The sequence below is a fragment of the Elaeis guineensis genome, chromosome 5 (genome assembly GCF_000442705.2).
Source record: "Elaeis guineensis isolate ETL-2024a chromosome 5, EG11, whole genome shotgun sequence".
In the NCBI taxonomy this organism is placed as follows: domain Eukaryota; kingdom Viridiplantae; phylum Streptophyta; class Magnoliopsida; order Arecales; family Arecaceae; genus Elaeis; species Elaeis guineensis.
The window spans coordinates 46,451,442-46,473,791 of NC_025997.2; the positions used below are offsets into that span (position 1 = coordinate 46,451,442).

The 22,350-nt window shown below is 37.2% G+C and overlaps 1 protein-coding gene across 1 annotated transcript; it reads right to left on the minus strand.

Annotated features, from left to right (window-relative positions):
* Window positions 1–857: 857 nt before the first annotated feature.
* On the minus strand, window positions 858–12,119 carry LOC105035043 (auxin response factor 6). The gene is made up of 15 exons (XM_010910432.4): window positions 11,558–12,119; window positions 10,754–11,483; window positions 9,126–9,238; window positions 8,600–8,698; window positions 8,460–8,516; window positions 8,223–8,378; window positions 8,024–8,108; window positions 4,669–4,759; window positions 4,415–4,579; window positions 4,220–4,342; window positions 3,942–4,017; window positions 3,609–3,756; window positions 2,257–3,446; window positions 1,578–1,768; window positions 858–1,259 (listed from the first exon to the last, which is right to left on the minus strand). Exons 2-15 carry the CDS (start codon window positions 10,794–10,796, stop codon window positions 1,061–1,063), a joined length of 2,736 nt encoding a protein of 911 aa, XP_010908734.1. The 5' UTR covers window positions 10,797–11,483; window positions 11,558–12,119; the 3' UTR covers window positions 858–1,060.
* Window positions 12,120–22,350: the final 10,231 nt, after the last annotated feature.

The window sequence follows — 22,350 nt, forward strand, 5'->3', positions numbered from 1 at the left end:
ACTGCCAGGCTCCTCATCCAATGTGTATTCAAAGTTTCAAACTCTTCCTGTATGATGCAGCTGCAATCTAACTAGCAAGGTGGCTCGTTGTGAGACTACACCCTGTACAAGGAGCGAAAGGGCGGCACAGTTCTAAGAAGTTACTGCTATTACTGCTATAGAAGAAACAGAGGCATTTTGAGCACAGAGCGGTCAAAGAGAGAAGACCAGATCTGAGGCCCTTGGACCCTGCCAAAGATATGGAAGGGACAAAGAATCACCAGACAATGATATAAGAGCGAAAATGTTGATATGCGACTTAATGGAGGCCACATGCTCGCATTTAATATCAAGAAGGCCGATGTGTCGCTCCGGTCGACCAAACACATCCTCCGGATGGTGGGTTCGGGTAGCATGAAATCCAAACTGCACCGAGTAAACCAGAGCAGTTGAATCTGAGATAAATGGGTCACTTGGCTTTGGAAAAAGGACAGAGATACGAGCACGAGAGAAGGATGGGGAGTAGAAATTGGATCGAAGCGAGTAAAAAGCATCCCCATCGCTTTTCCACGGTTGAATGGGTGGAAATTCCAAAAGTTGGAAAGCGACCTGATCACATGGAGAGCCGAGACCTTCGGTGTGGTCCAGCTCTGGAGGTCATTCTCTGAAGCAGCTGCAGAAGCTGACACCATTCGGTTCCTTTGAGTTGAAAGGGTCAAGTCTCTTTAGAATTAAGTTCTGACACCTTATGGTACAGCATTTCATTACAATTAGACTAAAGTAAAAGAGTGTTATTTGTACCAAAAAAATAAGTGTCACTAAGATTCTGAAGTTCAAGAATGCACAAGCCTGTTGCCAATACTCCGTCACACGACTAGTTAATAAAATAGCCTACATTCACAGAATCAGTATTTAGATAATAAGTGCTCTACATGTATATCAAGGTTACGAGCGGATATCATATGATACAGTTACTAGACGTACATAGCTGACTTGGTTGGTGCTCCAGTCTAGCTTCTAAAACCAGCTAGTACAGCAAAATACAAGGGGCTATCATAAACTGAAAGCCTCACAGACTTCTTCAATAATTCAAAGACCCCACAGATGTAATTCCGGTGCTCAGATTACTCGAGTCCTGCCGGCTTCCGTAGCCATCACAACTATTGCTTGGGAGCCTTTTGATGGGGGCCGAGTTCAGAAGACCAACACCTTGCTTGCCCATCTGCTGCACTTCTTGGGGCGAGAGTATCTTTATGCAGTCCACATTGTTCACAAACTCCCTGTGAGCACAACCCAGAGAAATAAGCATATAACATGTCAAAGCAACAAAATGATCCTGAAGAACAATTCATTCTATGCTAACGTTTAACAAAATAATAAAGACATACAAAAATCTAGTTACTTCAGCTTACTAACATGGCAGAAACAGCATATTTCCTAGCAAAATTCCAGCAAAGCAAACATAACCAGTCCAAGATCTAAGAAAGAAGATTTTAACTTTAATAAAAGCGAATAACTATAATTATAAAGCCTCATCCATTTAGAGCCCCTGAAGACATCCTAACCAATAGAGACGGTGAATGCAGAAAGATACATACTGCCAGGGATCATCGCCAACAAGAAGAGCATCATTCTCCCGGTCAACGAATACAAGCTGCCAGCCTGATCTCACAGGGTCTTCTAACCGGCCTTCGAGGCCAAACAAACGCCCAAGCTCACTACGCAGCTCATGGTAGCTGCTAAACCTGGCGATATCCAGCAACCTCCCATAGGACCCTGACTTGTAAACCTAAAATTCCAACCAAAGATGATTAATTGATAGCATACTTCACTAATTCACTTGAGATGAACAGATCAATCGTGTAAAATGGTCTAATTAGAAAACTCACAACCCAAAATCAGCATCTTTCATTTTGAACGTTTATATATTTTTTTGGTGAGGTGATACATATACATGCTAGCAGTTATAATATACTGTCTGCTGAGTTAGCATGCTATCTGTCATATCAGCTTTCTCAAGAGAAGGGTAGAATATATCGACATTGTTTAGCCAAAAACTACCATCTCCATCATATGTAGTAGCTACATCATTCTAAGACTGAGTCAAATGCTAAGCCTTTAAATTAAAAACGAAATAATATAAAAAAGCATTAGGTGTTTGTTTTAGAAAAAAAATAAATCTAACTTTCCCCATCTGAAATGCTCTGGAGAAAACAGAAGTCCAGATAAGAGAATGGCAAAGTCAACTATTATCCATTTAAAAAGAAAACCACTCACCTTCACAAAGGTTCCACTCTGATGGTTCATGTGATCCACATTCTCAACAGAATGCAAAAATCCTGATTTGTCTAAACAACTGGAAGTAGTCAGTGCTTGATTCAATGGGAAGTCAGTTCCTGAGGAACTCAAAAACTTGCAAGCAGCATATGGCATGGCTGCTGAATCAGTTTCATTGACCACATTTCTGAGGTTTGACATGCCATTCTGCACTAGAAGCGATGAGGAATCTATGTTAACCCCAAACAACAAATTGTTTTGGGAATCCATGCTACCATCTTGATCCACTGAACATTCCCTCCCTGGAAAAGGTGCCAACGTTACCGAATGTGGAGAGGCATTAGGCTGTGTAGCACCTAACTGTTCTACATGGGGCACAACAAACTGAGCTCCAGATGGGAGAATGGACTCAAGTGCAACTCGTTTAGATGGCCACGGACTGGAAGTGATTAGAGGGGTGGTTCTTGGCAAACTGAGTGGTGCGTCATCTGGAGAAAATGGTTGCAAAATATTATGCAGGGGGAAGGCACTAGAAGTTGAAACAGAGTTACCGTTAGAATCTGCAAGGTTCTGTGGCTGGGAAAACAAGGAAATCTTTTGCAGTGGAGACTGGGAATGAGAAGCAGAGGAAAACTGAGACAGGGCAGACACCATGTTAGGAATTTGTTGATGATCAGATAAGTGCTTCTTTTGTTGCATTTGTTGATGCTGCTGTTGCTGTTGTATTTGCAGAAGCTGCTGCTGCTGTGGTATTTGTTGATGCTGCTTCTGCTCATCAAATGAGTTGCAATGCTGCAACTGATGCTGAAGGAATTGGGACCGAGTCTGGCTTGGAACCTGGCTATCTTGAACGGTATGATGGAAGCTTTGCTGTGATTGAGGTTGTACTTGCTGCAGAATCTGGCTTAGTAACAGAGGGCTGGATCTGCTAGTTACTTGAGGTTGGTGGAATGGCAGAATGGTTGGTGATACCTGTTTTGTAGGATCTGCAGTCCTTATTTCCTGAAGTGCAGCTGCAGCCATTGACTGGTACATGTCAGATTGCAGGCCAAGCATTGAAGCATCAATTCTTGGGTGCAACCAAGGTGTAACACCAACTCCCTGGAAATTCAGAGATTGGATCCCTGGGTTTCCACCATCTCGAAGCCACCTCAGTGGAGAACTCAGATCAAGATCATCATCCTTTCCACCTACATAAATTACGATGGTGGTAAGATTGGGAGAAGTACAGCAAAAAACAATTGAGACTTTTTTTTTTTGGTTTTTCCTAAAATAACCATCTCAAGCAGTTGGAATAAGGCATCTTGGTAGCTGCCTTGGCTACCCATACGAAATGCAATCAGAAGGGATACCATGCAGAGAGGGCAATCCTGTAGGCCATGGACGCTTAAGCCTGAGAGGAAAAGGAGATGGATACATTGGGAATGTTGTTAGAGGCTCAATCTCCCATAGGGACACCCTCGGCTGCCTCTCTCCAGCAGTTGATTCATCCCAGCCAACCTGAATCAGTAAACCCCAAGCTTATAATTATATTTCTGAAGATGGCACACATGCAACCTATTCCAAGCAATCACCTTTGCACAAGTGCCCAGACAACAAGCTTATAATAAATCTTAAAACTGCATTGTGAGAACAGAATACTCTATACTGAAAATCAAATATAACAGTTGTTTGAGAATATTTACCTTCACAGAACGCCAATGTGAATTTGGCCAACGGACAGGGTCCAGATCACTTATCCCAGTAATTGTGCCCATGTATCTGGAAATAAACAAGGCAAAGCATTACATGAGTTGAAACCATAAAATTTGGAAACCTGTTCCAAGTGATGCTTGGCAGTACATAAATCAATAAGTAAATGCAGTGCAGAAATCTTCAAGTGCACAATCAGTAGATGATGATACACATATAAGAACATAGTCAAAAATTTAAACAAATCATAAAACTTACAATACAAACCTACCGGCGTACACTTGACTCTTCTGTCTCAAAAAGCATTCGGAACCGCATGCCCACAGAGACACGTGTATGATAGACCGCTTTAACATACTTAGCTAGCGGTATAACAAATTCAGAAGGGCTTGCCCTGAAATCAAATAATAGATATCATCAATTGGCAAAAGTACAAACATATAAGCACTGCAAAATGCACCTCTACCTTGGGTTATAAAATATGGTAAAACGGCTATTTGTAGCAGCAGCATGAGCAGCTGCAGCAAGAAGGCCTATGTGCATGCTATCACTTGACAAAACTGATGAAGGCATAACTGTTTGTGGTCGATTAGCACGCCGAATGCCCAGAAGTAACTGATTATTTTCATTCCTAACAAGTCAATATACTTGAGTGTTAGCAACATAAATTTATGAAAGTGCCAGAAGATTTGCAACAGAAACAGGGCTATATTACAATACCAAATAAAAAGGACTGAATCCCCAGCAACAAGTCTCTTGGCACTTACAAAAACACTCCATCCTGTTGTAAGAAGATGTCTCTTTGGCTGACCTGCATCAAGAATGTGTCCTTGTGGTTAGAATGCCATATTTGACAAAGTAGCAAACATGTCGAGCATTATATATGTGTATATGTATATGCTTATATGTGTGCATATGTATATGTAGATGCATGTGTGTGTGTGCATATGCATATGCATATGTATATAAACCACATGCATCAGTTAGCACTTTCCAGCATTTTCAACAATATCACATGAAATGAGAACAAGACTGGGTAGAAAAAACAATATAGGCCTTCGATAATGTAATCCAGGAGGATGAATTACAAAGACAGTATCCTCAACATTCTACAGAATTATATAATATGAAAGATCAAATTGAATACATAATACGTCATACCATATTAAACCCTATAACACAAGTGCTATGCCTTTTCTTCCTTTTCCTTTTTTTTTGAAGTAACAGTGCTATGTCTAAATCAATTTAAGTCAACAACACAAGTTATGTTAAACAAATTTCAATGACTAGCTTAACTTGAGATTTCAACCTAAAACCACATCCAACAGACATGAAAAGTTCATATCATGTTGACAAGACCAACGTGATGTTTGCAACTTCTTAGTCATGCCAAATAAGAAACCAAACCCTTTTGATGAATCTATGACACAAACACAGGCAACCACCTCACGATCAAATGCTGCAAATCAAGTCTATCATGCAAGGTTGAACACCTCATTCTTCATCTCAGTCCTGACAAAGACCTCATGTTGGCCATAATGCCAACCCAATGCGGAATGAACAACTTATTTGCATGTCCGTTGCCTTCTCATCGGTGTCTACCAGCAAGCAAGTAGTGTATCAAGCTTGCTATAACACAAATGCTCCTACACCTTGTGGCAGAATAAGTGCATCAAGGACAGACAATATCAATGAAACAATCAAAATAAAATGTGCAAATGCGCACACACATATATTCAATCAAAAAAATGTGCAAATGAACTTTCATGTTGATGCATCAAAGAACATGTGCTCTCAGGGTGAAAAAGTGATCAACAAAACCTCAGTTGGACAGCCGCAATTTCATGATACTTATTAGGATAAGGTAACCAGAATTATATTTGATGTTACATTACCTGTTACATCATACCTTCCACATTGCATGACAGAGTTATCATTTCTAAAGCGGCTAAGCTATATTCTAGATCGCTATAACACAAGAACAAAGTGACTCTTTAACATGATGATACAAAGCTCTTAAAGTAGAGCACCTAAATGCAAACAAGCATTCAAGTAACATTAGAGAAAGTCTCATCAGCATCAAGCTCTAACATCCTCAATGATCATTGTAGAGCATGAAATCATCAAAAAACAATACAGAAGTCTATGAGAGAACTGCTGAATTTAAATATGTAGCTAAGCAAAATTATACTGGATACTTGAACATCACTAATACCTACTGCACTAGAAGCAATTGGTATTCCACTAATGTTTGTTAATTGTAAATTGCAGATATAAATTAATATGTCCAAACTAAAATTTTGGACTAGAGAAAGGGGTAAATGCTTAACCAGAAAACACTGTTGTTTGCTATCTTACAATGCTGGAATGTGCAGGAGATGGTTATCAGTGATGTTTACACAGATAATGAGATGGTATAACCAAAAGCAAATCACTTGTGCATTTATTGCATGACCCAGTGACTGTTCATTAGTCAAAAAAATATCAATAGATGCACAAGCAAGCTGACTCATAATTCCTGATGCAAGAAAAAAAATAAATAAGGCAGGCAATGCATATCCCTAGTGATGTCTAAGTAATCACCCTGAGGATGAAAATAAAACAGCTTTCATGAGGAAGAGGGTGCCAATCCTCAAATCCTTGACAAGGTTATCAGGGGAGAGGCCCTAGCCACCAAGGCAGTAAAGGAGGTCTAGCTCATATAAAACAACTTACATCCACATGATTGTACAACTAATTCTTATATCACCTTTTGCTACCATCCAGAGACCATTACAATAGCACACCATGTTTAAAGTCTAATTTTCCCCAATGTAAAGCTGGCAAATGCAATATGCATAAAATTTTTAATTCATCCTCAACCATCTATCCACCTTGAACAATTGTGATACATCACATCATAAATCAATAAAGATTATGATAAGCAGAACCATACCTCATCCTGTATAACCAAAATTACCTACTACACTCCTATTTGGCCATTCACTCTTTTCTACAATCACATCCTAGGATGTTGTAGGCCTTCAACTTTCTGAGAGCTGACTGCATTTATTGATGCTTCTAAACTTCCATTGCACAACTTTGAGCTTTAACTAGTATCCTCCTCTCATTGTCATGCTCACTTCATGTTTACCAGTCATTTACCTTATTAAATGCATCCAAGCACAAACTTATCTGGGTATAAGCACATTAAAGCATAATATACACAAGCATCCTTTTAATTTCCTATTTCTAATATTCTCAATAAAACATATTCTTACCATCCTTATGTCAGGAATGTCTAAGATTGACATGGCATAAGGAAATCTTGAAGCATATGCCTATATACCCCTTCCTCTCTAGTCAATGAGGAGTAGGCCATATTTTCAACATATTTCATATTGAAAGATAAGATAGTTGAAATAATCTGCTTCAAGCTTATTTGAGATAATACCATGCATCAACACACACACACACACACACACACACAGAGAGAGAGAGAAGAGGGAAAAGACATATATGAACAAGATAAAATCGACTAGCACATCATTTGACTACTTTAATAATTATAGAGGATGTGAAAATGCAGAGGACTATCCTAACTTTCACCACTTAATTTGGGATAATTTTTTGGATCAAAGTCTTATTCATCATTAACAAGTGTTGAAAACTTTATACGACCAGCCTGGAATCTGATATTTTGCTCCCTGGGAGTTTGTGCTGAGTTCTTAGCAAAAGCAACATTATACAAGAGAAAGCCTGCCATAATATGTGCAACACTAGTGGGCTAAATGGTACACCTACCTTAATGATTAAGCAATTTAGCTCACAAACTAGGAGCAAAGCCTCTATATCTCCTGGGGTTGGAGAAAGAGTTTAGACAAAGAATAGAAGAAGCCAAGGTTTTCTTAGAGCTCAATAAATGTGCCAATTGTCTTATAATATCGTACGGCTACAAAGAGAATATCTTTTCAAATAAATGATTTCCAATAATTTATCATAACGAGTAACATTGTTAGCAAAAGCACACTGATGAACTAACAAGGCACATTTAAAGTAAGATATAATGCTGATGGTATAGAGCCTCCTTGCATACCACGGAAGATGTGACGGAATTTCCACTCATTTCCATGAAGGTCCCTCGCAATCAACTCTTGTGCAGGAGGCTGCTGCGAAAAATCCTGGAAAAGTGATGTAGATATAGAAGAATAAGAAGATGAGCAGTTTGCAATACATACTTTCCAGAAAAACAGCCATTCAGTCTGTTTTAAATTCACAAGACAAAACAGACTCACCAATGGAGGAAAAACCTTTTCAGCTGCTCGACGGGGAACGGAGAAACCACCATGTGTGCTGGTGTCGCTTGCAGTCAGTGTCTTACAGAAATAATTGGTTGGCTGTTTGCTGGGAGTACCCAATTCAGTAGGGTGGTAGGGCTCTTTTTGCTCTTGCTGTAGATAAGACAATGCCAAAATTTATACAAAGCAGTGAAGCATGCATAGTGTAATCGCATAGAAGATACTGTTGTTTACCAGGCTCAAAGGTTGCAATGTCATTTGGGCATAAACTTCATCTGTCTCTGCATCTGCCTGAAGTGTTCACAACATGCATTGATGCATCAGGCAGCTGGACATGAAACCACACATGCCCAAAAAATGAATATCAAACTTACATGCATCGTAACATCATGCAGCTGACAGATCAGCTGCGACTGTAAGCTTGGGTAGTTGGGAATATGGGTATCAATTTCCTTGTTTGTTGATGCAGCCACCTGCATAGGTACAGAGAAGTGTTGTACTTCAGAAAAATAATAAGGAACCCAATAAGTCTATAAGAAAGAAGGCCTGATCCTTATCAAGGAAGATTGCCTATAGTCAAGCTGATTAAAGAACCTTTTACAGAATCCATAAAGCATTTCAACAGTACAAGGTTTATATATATTAAAACAAAGGAAAAAATAACTGAAAAAAACATACATAATGTGCAAATTTATGAAACATGAAAGACATAAGAAAGTAGAAAGCACATCACAGTTAGCAAGCTAGCGAAAATGCATGAAAAATTGTTCCACGCAATGCAAACACAAATTTACTTGCCATCCACTCCCACAATAAACACATCATCACTTTATGGTAGTGCGCACATTTGTGATCCATAAGTGAAACAAAGTGATCCATAATTTGAGTGAAAAAACTGACCTGCTCACTATGGCCCTGTGGGAAATATACCACACGACTTCCAACAGCAGGTAAAGATACAAGAGGCCCAGCACATGCATGCCATAACTCTGAATTCAGACATCTTTGTTCTTCTGCAAATGATGGAACATAGATGGCACTCATTAGAGGAAAACTTCAAAAGGATGCAGCAAGATGAAAATGATCATGACTTGGAATCGATCAGCAAAGTATTTCAATTATAGCTAAAGATGCATACAATTGTTTCCACATAGAGGATGGTTTTGAAACCTTAGCTAAATAGATAGAAAGATGTATAAAAAAAAACCATTAAATATCACAAGCTGTTTCAAGATATAATATTTTTTTTTTAAAAAAAGAACACTGCTACCATTATCTGATAATTGACCATGCAAAACTACAAGTACAACTAGAAAAGCTAAGTCTATGTCTGCAGAGGATGTTGCTTTCCTCCATCATGGATTGAAATCCGGTCCTATTACATTAAGGAATGTTACAGCTCCATGATTCGTACCTCCTCAACATGGTTCTTTTAGTGCCGCAGCTTCTCAGAGAAAGACTGGCATCTCTCTACCTCTGACACATGGACCGTCAAAAATAGGTAACCTCTACAAGTATATCACAGTTTGAATCCACTGTCTGAGTAAGGTTGACTAACTTTCCAACTATGAAAGACTGGGATGCATGATAGACTTTCAAGCCTCTACAAGTGCAGACATAGGACACATACATTTTTGATATGTTGCAAATGCTCACTGGATGGTTCTTTTGTGCAACTACTGGCCTGTAACCAATTACAGCCACATGCAGGTAACTTAGACGAAGAAGGAGAAACTTAGGCGTTGATTGCATAGCTTGACATCCTAAAACTGTAGAAAATTACAAGATTGGGGTTGCAGAGGATACAGAGCCTGTGCATTGTAAACCATGAAACCCAAAGAAGATCAAATTGAAAACTAAATTCAAAGCATACAGATATCTTCAGGAGAAGGAAAACCCAAAAAGTAGTCACCTGGAGCCAATAAACAAAAATCTCCAATTCCAAACTTCAAACGAGAAATTACAATCAGGAAACCCTTATCCAACCACTGACTATATACCTTAACATCAGCCTGCTAGCCTTTCATCGCATCTATATGGGTTTGTCTTTATGGATACAGGACATATCAAGGCATGACAACTGTCTAGGAATGGACATCAACGTGACATTGACCTTCTGAAAAATGCTAATTTACAGGCCAACACAACATTGGGGCCTGCCATAAAGCCTAAAGACCATTTCATAGGAGCAGAAAATATATTGCTTGTGTCGTTCATGCTCATGCAACCAGCTAAAATTCTAAGACTTCCATAGGAGTTTCAACAGGGAAGTCAAATTCTGAAAGAGCAAAGCGCATTCATCCACGATGCACGGATTATAGAGCAAAAAAGTCAAATAGATGAAGAACCCAAGACCCGTATAATGTAACCTTCTACCATGCATTCTATAAAAACAAAAGTCACAATAATGAACTGAAATATAAAAATATGAATCCATAGCAGCTACACAGAATGCATGGTACTAACAACATGGTTCCATGAACACAAAATTTTTAGACAATTAAAAAATAAGCTGCTTAGAAGCTTACCTTCCTGAGGCTGATTTGCAAGACCTGATGATGAGGGCCTCATTCTTCGCAGATGTGGAAAGGTTTAATGCAAAAGGAACCAAAAAAGCTGAAGACAAATGTTCCTCCTTTACTTCAACACACCAGTCAATTTTCTGAACGGAGGCACTTCGGCAACAAAACTATCACTTTTATTTTGCCTGCTTGAAAATGCTATTAAAACTTCATTTACGTCATTCCCCAGAGCACAGAACCCACTGCTTCAGTTCATCCAACAGCTACACCTTCAAGGAGAGGACCAACACAAAATTGGCTTGAAATACTCCGCTTGATGAAAGAAAGCCAGAAGATATATACTCACACCCTTCACCGAAGCCAGTTCCAGTGGAGGAAATTCTCGAGTCCAGTCTCATCAGCTGCTGACATTCGCCATGCAAGCCCTACAGTTCCATGTTTCAATCTGATACACGAAAAGATTATTTCAACTTTCTGACAAAGAAATTCCAGCGGAAACCAACGTCAAGATCCCAGATTTCACAAGTTTCCGATTCCTTAGGCCTAGTACAGCCTGGGCTTCCAAAAGTCAGAAGCAATTCTAATCAAAACTCCGGCTTTAGTAACCTCCACCCCAGGTTTCGAACAAGAGCAAGCAGCAAGGCTGGTAACCAGAGATTAAAAGCCTCAAGAAATAGGTATGAAACCAAGCCAAAAGTACACCTGCTAACTCAACTGAAGCAACCGAGCAGTAACCCTGCAAAACAAGAAAACTTTCAATCAAAAACCCCATAAAATCTCAAGCATCTCCAGAGACAAAGCTCTTAAAACCTCAAGAGAGCAGCTCGAACCACCACAACTCGCCGAAAAGCCCGCACATTTGAGAAGAAACCCTACTGTACACTGGAAAACCCCCCAGATCTCACCTCAGAAGCTCTCCCAACACTTCGAACCAGCAACAAAAGCTCCCGAAGCACCAGAACGAGCTTCCCTCCTCAACCACGCCTCGATCTCAAACCATACCCCCACAGTTATCTTGAAGAAGCTCTGTGAACCAGGAAAACCAGCTCGTTTCCCGAGAACCAGAAGAAGGAAGTAGGGAAACCCTAAGCCGAGCTCTGCGAGAGCAGGGGCTTTCTACTAAAGCCTAGGAAGCCCGGATCTTCAACGCTTACGCAGCGAACGAGCTCGGGGTTTCCGGGATTTCAGGCGGTGGCGATGGAGCATTTCAGGAAGGGTATTAGCATCCCAAAAGGATTTCCCCGCGGGGTTGGATCGGAGCCCACAGATGGCTCGCTCGATCGAAGGCTCCACAGAGAGAGACAGAGAGAGAAATTTGGGGAGGAGGAGCCCGGTTGCTCGCTTAAAAACTGAAGCTGAAGCCACGAGCAGACTTGTATTCTTTACTAGTAGCGAGGGAGCGATCAATCAGTAGAAACCGCCATTATTATTATAGTTAATTGCTCTCCTTTTTATTCTTTCTTCGTCTTTTTTATCCTTTACGCCTTACATACTAGTTTACCTTATTTGGTTGTAAGGAAAGTGGGAAGAGTTTTAGCCTCAGTTACCGATGCACCATTGGACTTTTGACAATTTTACATGAAATCTCACCATAACAGTAAACTTCAATAAGATAGATGTATTTTTAGTATAATAAAACTTGCCTGCATGTGATGCACACGTGATTAGCTTGGCTGATATGGAATGCAATATGGTTGGCCACAATCTTAATTCTGCGACTAAAAAGAGAGGAAGAGGAGAAACTCCTTTTCATCAATAAAAAACGTGGCAAACTCACGTCGGTAAAAGATTAGAGAGGAAAAAAAAAAAAAATAGAACATTAAAAGATATTCGCTGTGGAGTCCGCAATGAAATCAAATTCAGGACACAAAGAACAGCTACTTGTAAATTTATAATTTGATATTTCAGATCAATAAATTCTATACTACCAGATACTTTTGCTTCAATCCCCCCTCCCCTTCTTATCCCCTTCAACTTCCATCCTCTCTTCTAATATTATTTTTTTATCTATCTTTCTTTCTTTCTTCTTTTCTTTTTGTATCTACATTTATTCCCTAATTTGAAACTCTCTCTATCTTTTCTCTCCAATTATTTTTTTAATTTTTTTTATTATTTTTTGCTGCCAAACTTTTGTAGCTATATTGCGAGACAAAGTTATGGAACATAGATTTGTTTTAGATTTTATACTTGATGGTAATTAGTTTTGTTATTTTATTTAACCCATATAAAGATTAGAAAATATGTCATCAAAAAGATCAAAAGCCATGAACATTTATTTATTCCTTCATTTATATTGCATTAGTTCAAATATGAGCAATTATTTTTATCTCTGAATCTATAATAGCATATATCTCTTGTAGTATAAATCATTAAAGAGAGGATTGTTAGTATAATAAAAATTTGTTAGCCCTTCTCAATCCTTTTAAGTTAATTGAAACTTAAAAAAGGTTATGTTAGGCATACACATACTACGGCTATATTCCATAATGTGTTACATGAATAATTAAAGATAGGGAGAGGATATATCACATAAAAATTAGATTTGATTTAATAAGCTTCTTGAAGTTAATATTTTTAAATTAATTTATAATTATTTCTAAATAATATGTAGTTCAAAATTGACAAGTGGGTTTTTTTCTAATAGCATAAGTGACATAGGAGGATTTTTAACTTAAAAAAATTGGTTGTGAGTCGTAGATGCACACGGGAATATTAAGTGGGTCACATCTTTTAAGTTCAGAAAGATATAAAGAAGAGGTAAAAGAAGCAGGTAGATAAATGGATCATGCAACTAAAAAGGTTCATGAAAAAGATGAGATATTTTTTTAATTATAATATTTTATTATATTTAAAAATCAGAATGGATAATTTTTTATTAATATAATTTCTATATTGGTGAAAATGAAATTATGATCGCATAGTATCAAGCGTATAGTAGCTAAGTATGGCTACTTAGTTTTTCAAAAAGTAACATGTTTAAAAAAAATTCAAGTTATAAATCGAGCCATTATGAATTTTGGACTTTTGTTAGCCATAAAAGTCACTCATCCTAATATGCATATATCGGTGGATTGGTCAATATTTACGGCCAATAAAATTTTAATGTTTTTGACGGGGGAGGTCCCTCTTTGGCTGAACGCATTAACTGACAGGAGTATAGGTGGTACAGTCTGACTATGACTTCAGCCCATGATGATCCTTAACTCCTAGTAACCTTCCTAGGCAGCGCACCTAGGATCGACCGATCCTGACTTCAGCATCAAATTTGTCTCAATCTTTATGGTAACTGGCTTTCGACATCAATCCAATGTCCACAGATAGTAGAATATTTGAATTGGCTAAACTCTGACTTTGGTTGTAAGTATATGTCAGTCTTCACTAGTCTTCATCTTACTGAGTGCGATCGGCTCCAGCCGTCTCTTTCCTTTGGCATCCGCTTTCATTGGACTAAGCTAAAGTCTCAACAAAAGAAGCTAGTCCAATCCAACCTGCACCTTCATTTCAAAATTCAAAAATGCCCGTGACATTCAATTGGCTCCGGAACAGAAAAAGTAGGTGCCATCACCACTTCATTAATCTCGATCGAAAGTCTCACCACGTTACACTAGAATCGGCCACGTTACACTAGAATCGGCCATGTAACTTTCCAAAGTAGTTACTCGACCTCAGTCTATAAAAAGACCTCCCAAGATATATGCGAAATAATCTCTTTATACTCCTCACCTATTTTCTCTGTTATCTGACTTGAGTGTCAGAGGATCCCCACCAGAGCTAACTTCGATCAGGACTTGCTTGCAGGTTTCTCTTTCGAGAGGATGTATGATTGCTCTAGCTTCTCCGATCGTGATCCAAATTTCAGTGGCAATAATAACTGTGCTAGGCAATTGAGCTATTCTTTTATTAATTTATTATTTCTTGATTCTGCTCTTTATATATTATCTTTAGATGGCATAATGTCTAGATAAAATCAAAATCAATACAAAATAAAAAAAAATATAGTTGTAAACTATAATTTTAAATATTTAATAAGATAGTAAGGACCAACCCTTCAAATCGGCCAAGATCAAATCACGGTCCTGTGGACTGGCTTGGTCAAGATCCATATCTGTTGTGCGATCATGGTGGTGACAACGCAAAAAGGAGGGAAGAAATGGAATGCAATATATGGCTAGAAATTAACAAATGAGCATCAAATATCCATTCAAGAGGAATGGTGAGCATGGATATACCATTGAGATCCTGGCCCATGCATGATCATCAAAAACCATCAGCCTCCTTCCTTTTTGTTATCTCTCCTTCTCTTATTCTATAGCCATCACCAACCTCTCTTATTTCTTATTCTCTCTTCCCTCCATTCCTAGGTCTTATCCCATGCTTTGCCACAACCAAGGTCGCTAGCCACCAATGTTGCCTATAATGATCAGTCATTCTTCCTCCATGCTTCAAGATTTGAGCCAAGTAAGCTACCTTGAGCTAGCTACCCCAGCTTCAAGATCCCATTACTAGAATCCTATTCTTCTCCTCTCCTCGATCCTCTTCCATATGGAGGCTTCACTACCAATGTCCTTGTCAAATCCCACTAATGATAGTGGTCAATCTCAAGCTTAGCTTGATATGGACTTGTTTTGAGCTAGGGCATATGCTATCTCGAACATTTGAACCGATCAGACCTCCTCCCACCTACAATCCTTCCACCTTGTTGTTGAGTTTAGTGGTCACCACCATCTTCAACCACCCTACATCTTTTCTGGCATTGAGGTATGGGGTTTGGCCATCTTTACTTTGAACCTAGCTCTTTCTCCTCCATCGAGCTTCATCTTATCATTGATCACTCGATCCGACTTGCAACTATAGTAGTCAATACTTCTGTTACATGATGATTATATCGGAGTCGAGCTTGGCTCCTCTAATCTCTCTTTCTCTCTTCTTTTTCATCAACTAAGGCGATACCCTTATTTTGGCCTTGGAACCCTACTATACTCATTATTCTTCCTTCCTCCTATCATCACCATATCAGTCACAGCCTCTATTATCCTGACTTGTGGTCAATGGTCCCTCTCCTTCTTCCTTAAGTGCATGTGAGACCAGGGGTGGATCCTTTGCCTTCCTTGTGGCCAGGCCATAGATCACTGATAAAGGTCTCAACCACCATCTCCCCTCCTCTACTTCCTCATTTGTTCTCTCTCCCCCTTGATGCCATCTCTATCATTTGATCATCAATTGGTTAAATAGATAAGATCATTAATAATTCTGACCATCTTGTCCCCACTTAGATTGGACCTGTCTCCCTAATCTTGCTGGTTGCCACTTGGACTTGAATGAATTTGGGATCCTTCACCTAGCTAGCCTTGTCCTTCTCTCACATATTATTTCTTTCCTAATCCAATGATCTTAATTTTATAAGGGTTTCATCATTCGAAAAAAAAGCAGCCTATCATAAGTTCTACATTCAAATACTTGAATTGTGGTTAAAAACCTTAACATCTTCAATTATTTAGTTTAGATAATTAATCTACAAAACCTTGTAAATAGGGTTCATTTTGCTTGATTTTGATGAAGATAATTAGTTCCTCTAATTAGGTTAAATATTAATACCAAATTGATTAGATATATTAGAGGTACATGTGCATTTGCTAGGCTTCTTACTTAGGTTTTGTCATTGGCAGAGGTAAGAATCTCCTTTGCACATTTTGTATATGTTAATTCTAACATATATATGTATGATTACGATATGAACATGTATGTTGTAGAACATAATGAATTTGAAATCATGAATAGAAATTGATATTGTTTTGCATTATATAATGTGTGCATATTAACATCTTTTATTAATAATTTGTGACTTACATAATTAGATGGTTGGATAGGATATTTTGGATTAGCCATGTTATTATAGATTATCCTATCACGAGCCAAAGATATAGTATTATTGATTGCCTTATCCTAAGAAGAAAATGTGACTGTGGCTCAAAGCCAAAAATAACTTATTGTAATTAATAAATATTATTAAAATGAATAGATGAATGAGGGTTCTGGATGAACGATGCTATTGTGGATTGCTAGTCATGGGATGAAATATGATATTTTGGAAAGCCTCCTTATAAGCAGGAATGTGGCACTTCAATTGTCTTACTATGGGCGAGAGGCATGGCACAATCAATTGCCCCATCATGTATGAGAAATGTGACCATAGCTAATCATAAGCTAAAAAGATAAATAACTTATATAATACTCCCAAGATACTCATCAATTTTCTGAAATGATTGCAAACTATTGATAATGAACTATTATTGAAAAAAATTATCAAGTAGTTTGTATGATGCATTGAGATATCGTGGCCTATTGACTAGTGGAAATAAAATTTATATTTTAGATAACTAGAATATGTATTTTATGATGATATTAGTTATATATCATTCCAATTGTTATAATTGTTATAAAATAATTACTGATAATTGGTAATCTATTTATATTGCTATATGAGTGTGTATGGGAATTCTTACTAAGTCACTATCTCATGTCATTTTTTTTTCTTTTCAAAGCTAAAGAATGTAGTTTGGAGATTCTTAATTAGAAGTGAAGAAGATTTGATCATTTCTGATATAATTAGAGGTGAGCCTTATGGTTGTATTTTTCTAAAAAAAATATTTTATTTCATCCTTAGAAATGATGACTAAAATGGTTGACATTTGATGTTTCTACAAGCATTGTATATTTCTTATATTATGTTTTGTAGAATGTGTAACCATATCACATGCCAGTCTAAGTAATGGATTTAGAGCATGACAATAATAGTATCAGAGAATAAGTTTTAAACTAGATAGTTATTAGTAAAGTAGAATCTAGGTTATGATGGGATATTTTTAGAATTGCTTGATTTAACAAATATCATATAAATACCTTATGCCCATCACTTGTAAAGATCTAGCTGCACTTTTGTTATGTTAACTTAAATGTACACATGATTTTTATATAGATAACATTTTATTACCAAAATATCTTCATGATTATGATTTGGTAGGATTTAATTGCAATCACTTTCATGATTTTTGAGTCATTCCACTTCATCTTGAATTTTGTTGATTTTGATCCTTATCTATAATAGTAAAATTATATATTCCCAAATTTTTTTTATGATTTTATATCTTAAGTCTATTATGTCAAGCATCTGGATAAGTGGGAGCATGCTGCAAATCTAAAAGTTTACTACCATATGATTCTTATATTAATTTTGATTTTGATTACCTTTCACCCAGACTATAAGTTCATTTTGAATTAAAAATAAATCTTCTCCTCATCTTCTTGACATATAGGTAGTATTTTGGCTAGAAATCATTTAGCGAACCTAATGAATTTTGGTGAATATGAATCAAAATTACACAAGAAAAGTGTGGTGGGCTCAGCCATTTTGAAGTTAGACATATTCATTTGATTTGAGTGCTATCTATTTCTTATTTTTACTTATTTTTACTGAAACAAGTGTGATGTTTTTATGCCATTAAAAGTCTAAACTATATCTCTACTCTAATTAGAAGTATAATCTTAGATGATCTTATTTGTAAATCAGGACACCCTGAGCATGAGGGATAGAGAAATGATGTTTGGTCTACCAGTTTAACTAGTAAAATCATAGAGGATGGGTTACCATTGACCTGAAACCCAAATGGAACCCAAAATCAAGAAGTAGATTAAATATCCCTCATTAACTTTTGAAGGACCATTGTAAATTTCAATAATAATTTATTTTTTTGAGGAAGGAAGAATATAAGCATTAGTCAATCATGTGGGCTGGGATCAAGTCATAATATCATAGACTAGCTTGGTCAAGAGCCTCGGCTTAAGGTCAGTTGGGTAATCACAATGGTGATACTAAAAAGAGAAACTGAGTATGATATTCTACCATAAATTGAGAAGCGAACATGGAATGCTTATCCCAGAAGGAGAGTGAGCATGGATCTACCACTAAGATCTTAGTCCCACATGTGATTTTTGGAAACAGCTGGCCTCCTTCTTTCTTCTTCTCTCCTTCCCTAGTTCCATGGCAATTACCAAATCCTCCTCTTTAACGCTTCTTCCTCTAGTCTTAGGCCTCATCCTATGCTTTGCTGAAGTTAAAGCTGCCGCCACCAACATTACCTATGTCGATCAGTCATTCTTCCTCCATGTTTCAAGATTTGAGTAGGTAAGCAACCATGACTTTCTTCTATTTCAATATTCTATCGCTAGACACCTCTTTTCTTCTCCTCTCTTCAAGCCTCTTTCTTATGGAGGCTTATATTGTTGAATATCCTCACTTAATCCCATTGCATAACAACAGTCGATCTCGAGCCTAGCTCGACATTACTATATTTCGAGGTAAGGTATCTACTGTCTCTAAAATCTGAGTTGATTGGACCCCCTCCTATTAGATGTATGTCTTAGAAGTCAATATGACTGATACATTATATTTTTTTAAGATATAAATTTATACTTGACATATTTATTTATTAATAAAATTGGATAATTTTCTATACTATTCTTATTATGTATCCTGAAATCATCCAAAAAATTATTAAGATGATGACACATATCCTCAAGAATTGAAAATTTGAGACATGTATCATTAATGATCTAAATTACTCCTAATCGATGGATCATCACAGAGATAGTGAGTGGTCTGGTGAGATTGGTGCACATATCGCTTCCCTTAGGATAGACAAGTCTTGAATCTATAGTATAGAAACACTGAGTGAGAGTACAGATGGTTGTTAGAGAATAATGATACTGAGCGTGACTAAAATAAAAAATTACTTAAATATCTATTTACTCGTCAATGACTTTCTCGATGCTGTAGTTGTGTGAGTAGTTTTTTGACCTCTGATGCCTCGACTATTCATAGTGAGATTACTGTAGTATGACTATATATTTATTTGATCTCCTAATCATGTAGGTTTTTATGGTGTATGTTGGCTATAGTAGGTTCGCTGTAGGAGTAGGGTGTGCACCTAAATGAGATCTATCAATCTTGATAGATGAGGAGTAGTTCTATGTGATTTATGAAGCTGAGTTCTTAAGATTGTGGCTACAGCAATGTGATTAATGAAAAAAAATTTTCATGAAAAGTCATGAGTTAAACTTGAGCTAATTAAATTTTATATATGACAGACAATGGGGTTTGATAAATTTTTTATAACCTTCATCTTGTCAAGACTCACGATAGAAGAACTGAATCACACATTAACTAACCTAGAGATTTTGACTCTTCCATTTTGCTGAGTTATCACTATATGCTGCTAGGCATCACTGGTGGATTGAAAGATCTGAAAGAATTAATTGACAATCAATAATTCTTATTGGATGAGTTGGAATTATTTCAATCCATTGAAAGGGATCTCAATGATATTCATGATGGAGATTGTGATATATCTTACTACCAAACATAATAGAACCTACGGAGCCATACACAACAGAAATTTTGACTTGATCAAATAATTGAATTATGAATTTGATTTACAGATGAACCCAATAATCAATTTGATTGATGATTGGACTAAGTTGTAAAAGTTACAAGAGATGGCTTACTAAAGATTAGTAAGTTAAAGGAAGAATAATAAGTAATTATTACTGAATTAATCATTAATTATTTGATTTGATCATTTAATTAATAATTGAGTTTTATATAAATTAAATTATATTTAATTTGATTCTAATTGGATCTATTTCTAGTCGAATAAAGATTTGACTAAACCTAGTTCAATTTGGTTAAGAACCAATGTAGAATAGGGTTAGGAGTTGAGATTTTAGTTGGACTGGGACTCTCTCTCTCATCCCACATGCCAAAGAGGATGCAACCAAGGATGGGACGCATGACCTAAGGTTGGAACACACATCTTAGAGATTCTCTCTCCTCACTTTCTCTTATCTCTCTATCCTAATCTATCTCAAAGTTTAGATTTGATTCAAATCTTTGAAATCTGAATTTGATTCAAATTAATAGGATAGATGGATAAGTGTTGCCCAGCTATGCAACCCAAGAGGGGGGGGTGAATTGGGTTTTAAAAATTTTAGGCTTAACTAAATACTTGAAAAAAAATATATCAAAAGCTTGATGAATGAGGAGAGAGACTTTAGTTTGAGATTAATTACTTAAAACAAGAATGCAAGGATATAATGGAGAATTAAAGAGAAACAATAAAGCATGCCACAAACACAATGATTTATAGTGGTTCGGTGCCAACCTTGCACCTACATCCACTCCCCAAGCTCCTACTTGGGAATTCCAATCCACTATACTTTGTATTCAACCCGAATACAACCGTCGAAAACTCTGACACTAGCTATCCCAAGCTAGTCCACTTGTTTTTCGGGTACAAGCCGACCCAATACACTTCGATTTCAGGTTCGGATCAACCTTTCCTTGTTTTGGAAACCCTCCAAAATAAAAATAATTACTCAAAAGATAAAATCAGTTTAGAGCACAAATAAGTACAAGAATAGCTCCTTTAGTGAGCAAATATAACAATAAATACGCTTTACTCAAATGAAGAAGCCCCTCTTGGATTTCCTCAAAGTGGATGAGAGATGAAGTAAATGCTTGAGGAGTTGGTGAGCTTGATTGATGGCTTCTTGAAGGCTTTAAATGATCTCTTGAATGAGGTTGAGAAGTTGGCTTGAGAAAACCTCTCTTGAATGCACTTGAATGCCCTCTTGAATGCTCTTGCTTTTCTCTTTACAAATCACTTGAATGCCTCTTGAATATTTGGATGTCTCTCCTTGTTGTCTTCCACCTTTTGAAACCTTTTATAGTCTTAAGAAACAAGGAAAAACAAACTAGGCAGAAAAAGAGCCGTTAGAGCACAAAAAGCAGCATTAAAAAGCAACCAAATCTGACCAAAAACTAGCCGTTACAGGCAAATCCCGTCATATGAGTCGACTCATGAGTCGACTCATGCCTCAGGGGTCGACTCATGAGTCGACCTCTGTTGCAAAGTCCAGAGATTGGGTTTCTGGATTTTCTTGGCCCAAAACAGCAGAGGTCGACTCATGAGTCGACTCATGCCTTGTGGGTCGACTCATGAGTCGACTCACAGGTCGTGCCAAGCCAGAAAACCAGCGTGCCATGGCTAATCTTTGCGTGCCAATCAGCTCATAGTTTCATGAGTTGACTCATGAGTCGACTCATGAACTTCAAACCTTCATAACTCCAAAAATATAAGTCCAAAAACCATGAAACTTTCACCAATAGATTACATATCATTTGTTCTACACGATGATGCTATCAAATCAGAGTTTTGATGAAATTACGATTTTGCCCCTGTAGAGCATAAGGTCTTTTTCACATAAAAATTATTTGTATCCCTTCCAACTGTTTTGTAGTCATCAAAATCAATCTAGGAGCAACAATCTCCCCTTTTTTGATGATGACAAAATATTTGAACAAAAGCATTTATATGAATCATGAATTTCAAAAGATTGCATTTTAGGTGCATATGCTTGAAAAGAGTATGATTCATTTGGCATGTGATACAAATGGTTGTATGCATAAATAGTTTGTCCATTTGCTTAAAGATTGGAAGATATGCTCATTGGATAATTGTTTTGGTGTTAGAGCAGAAAATTTGATT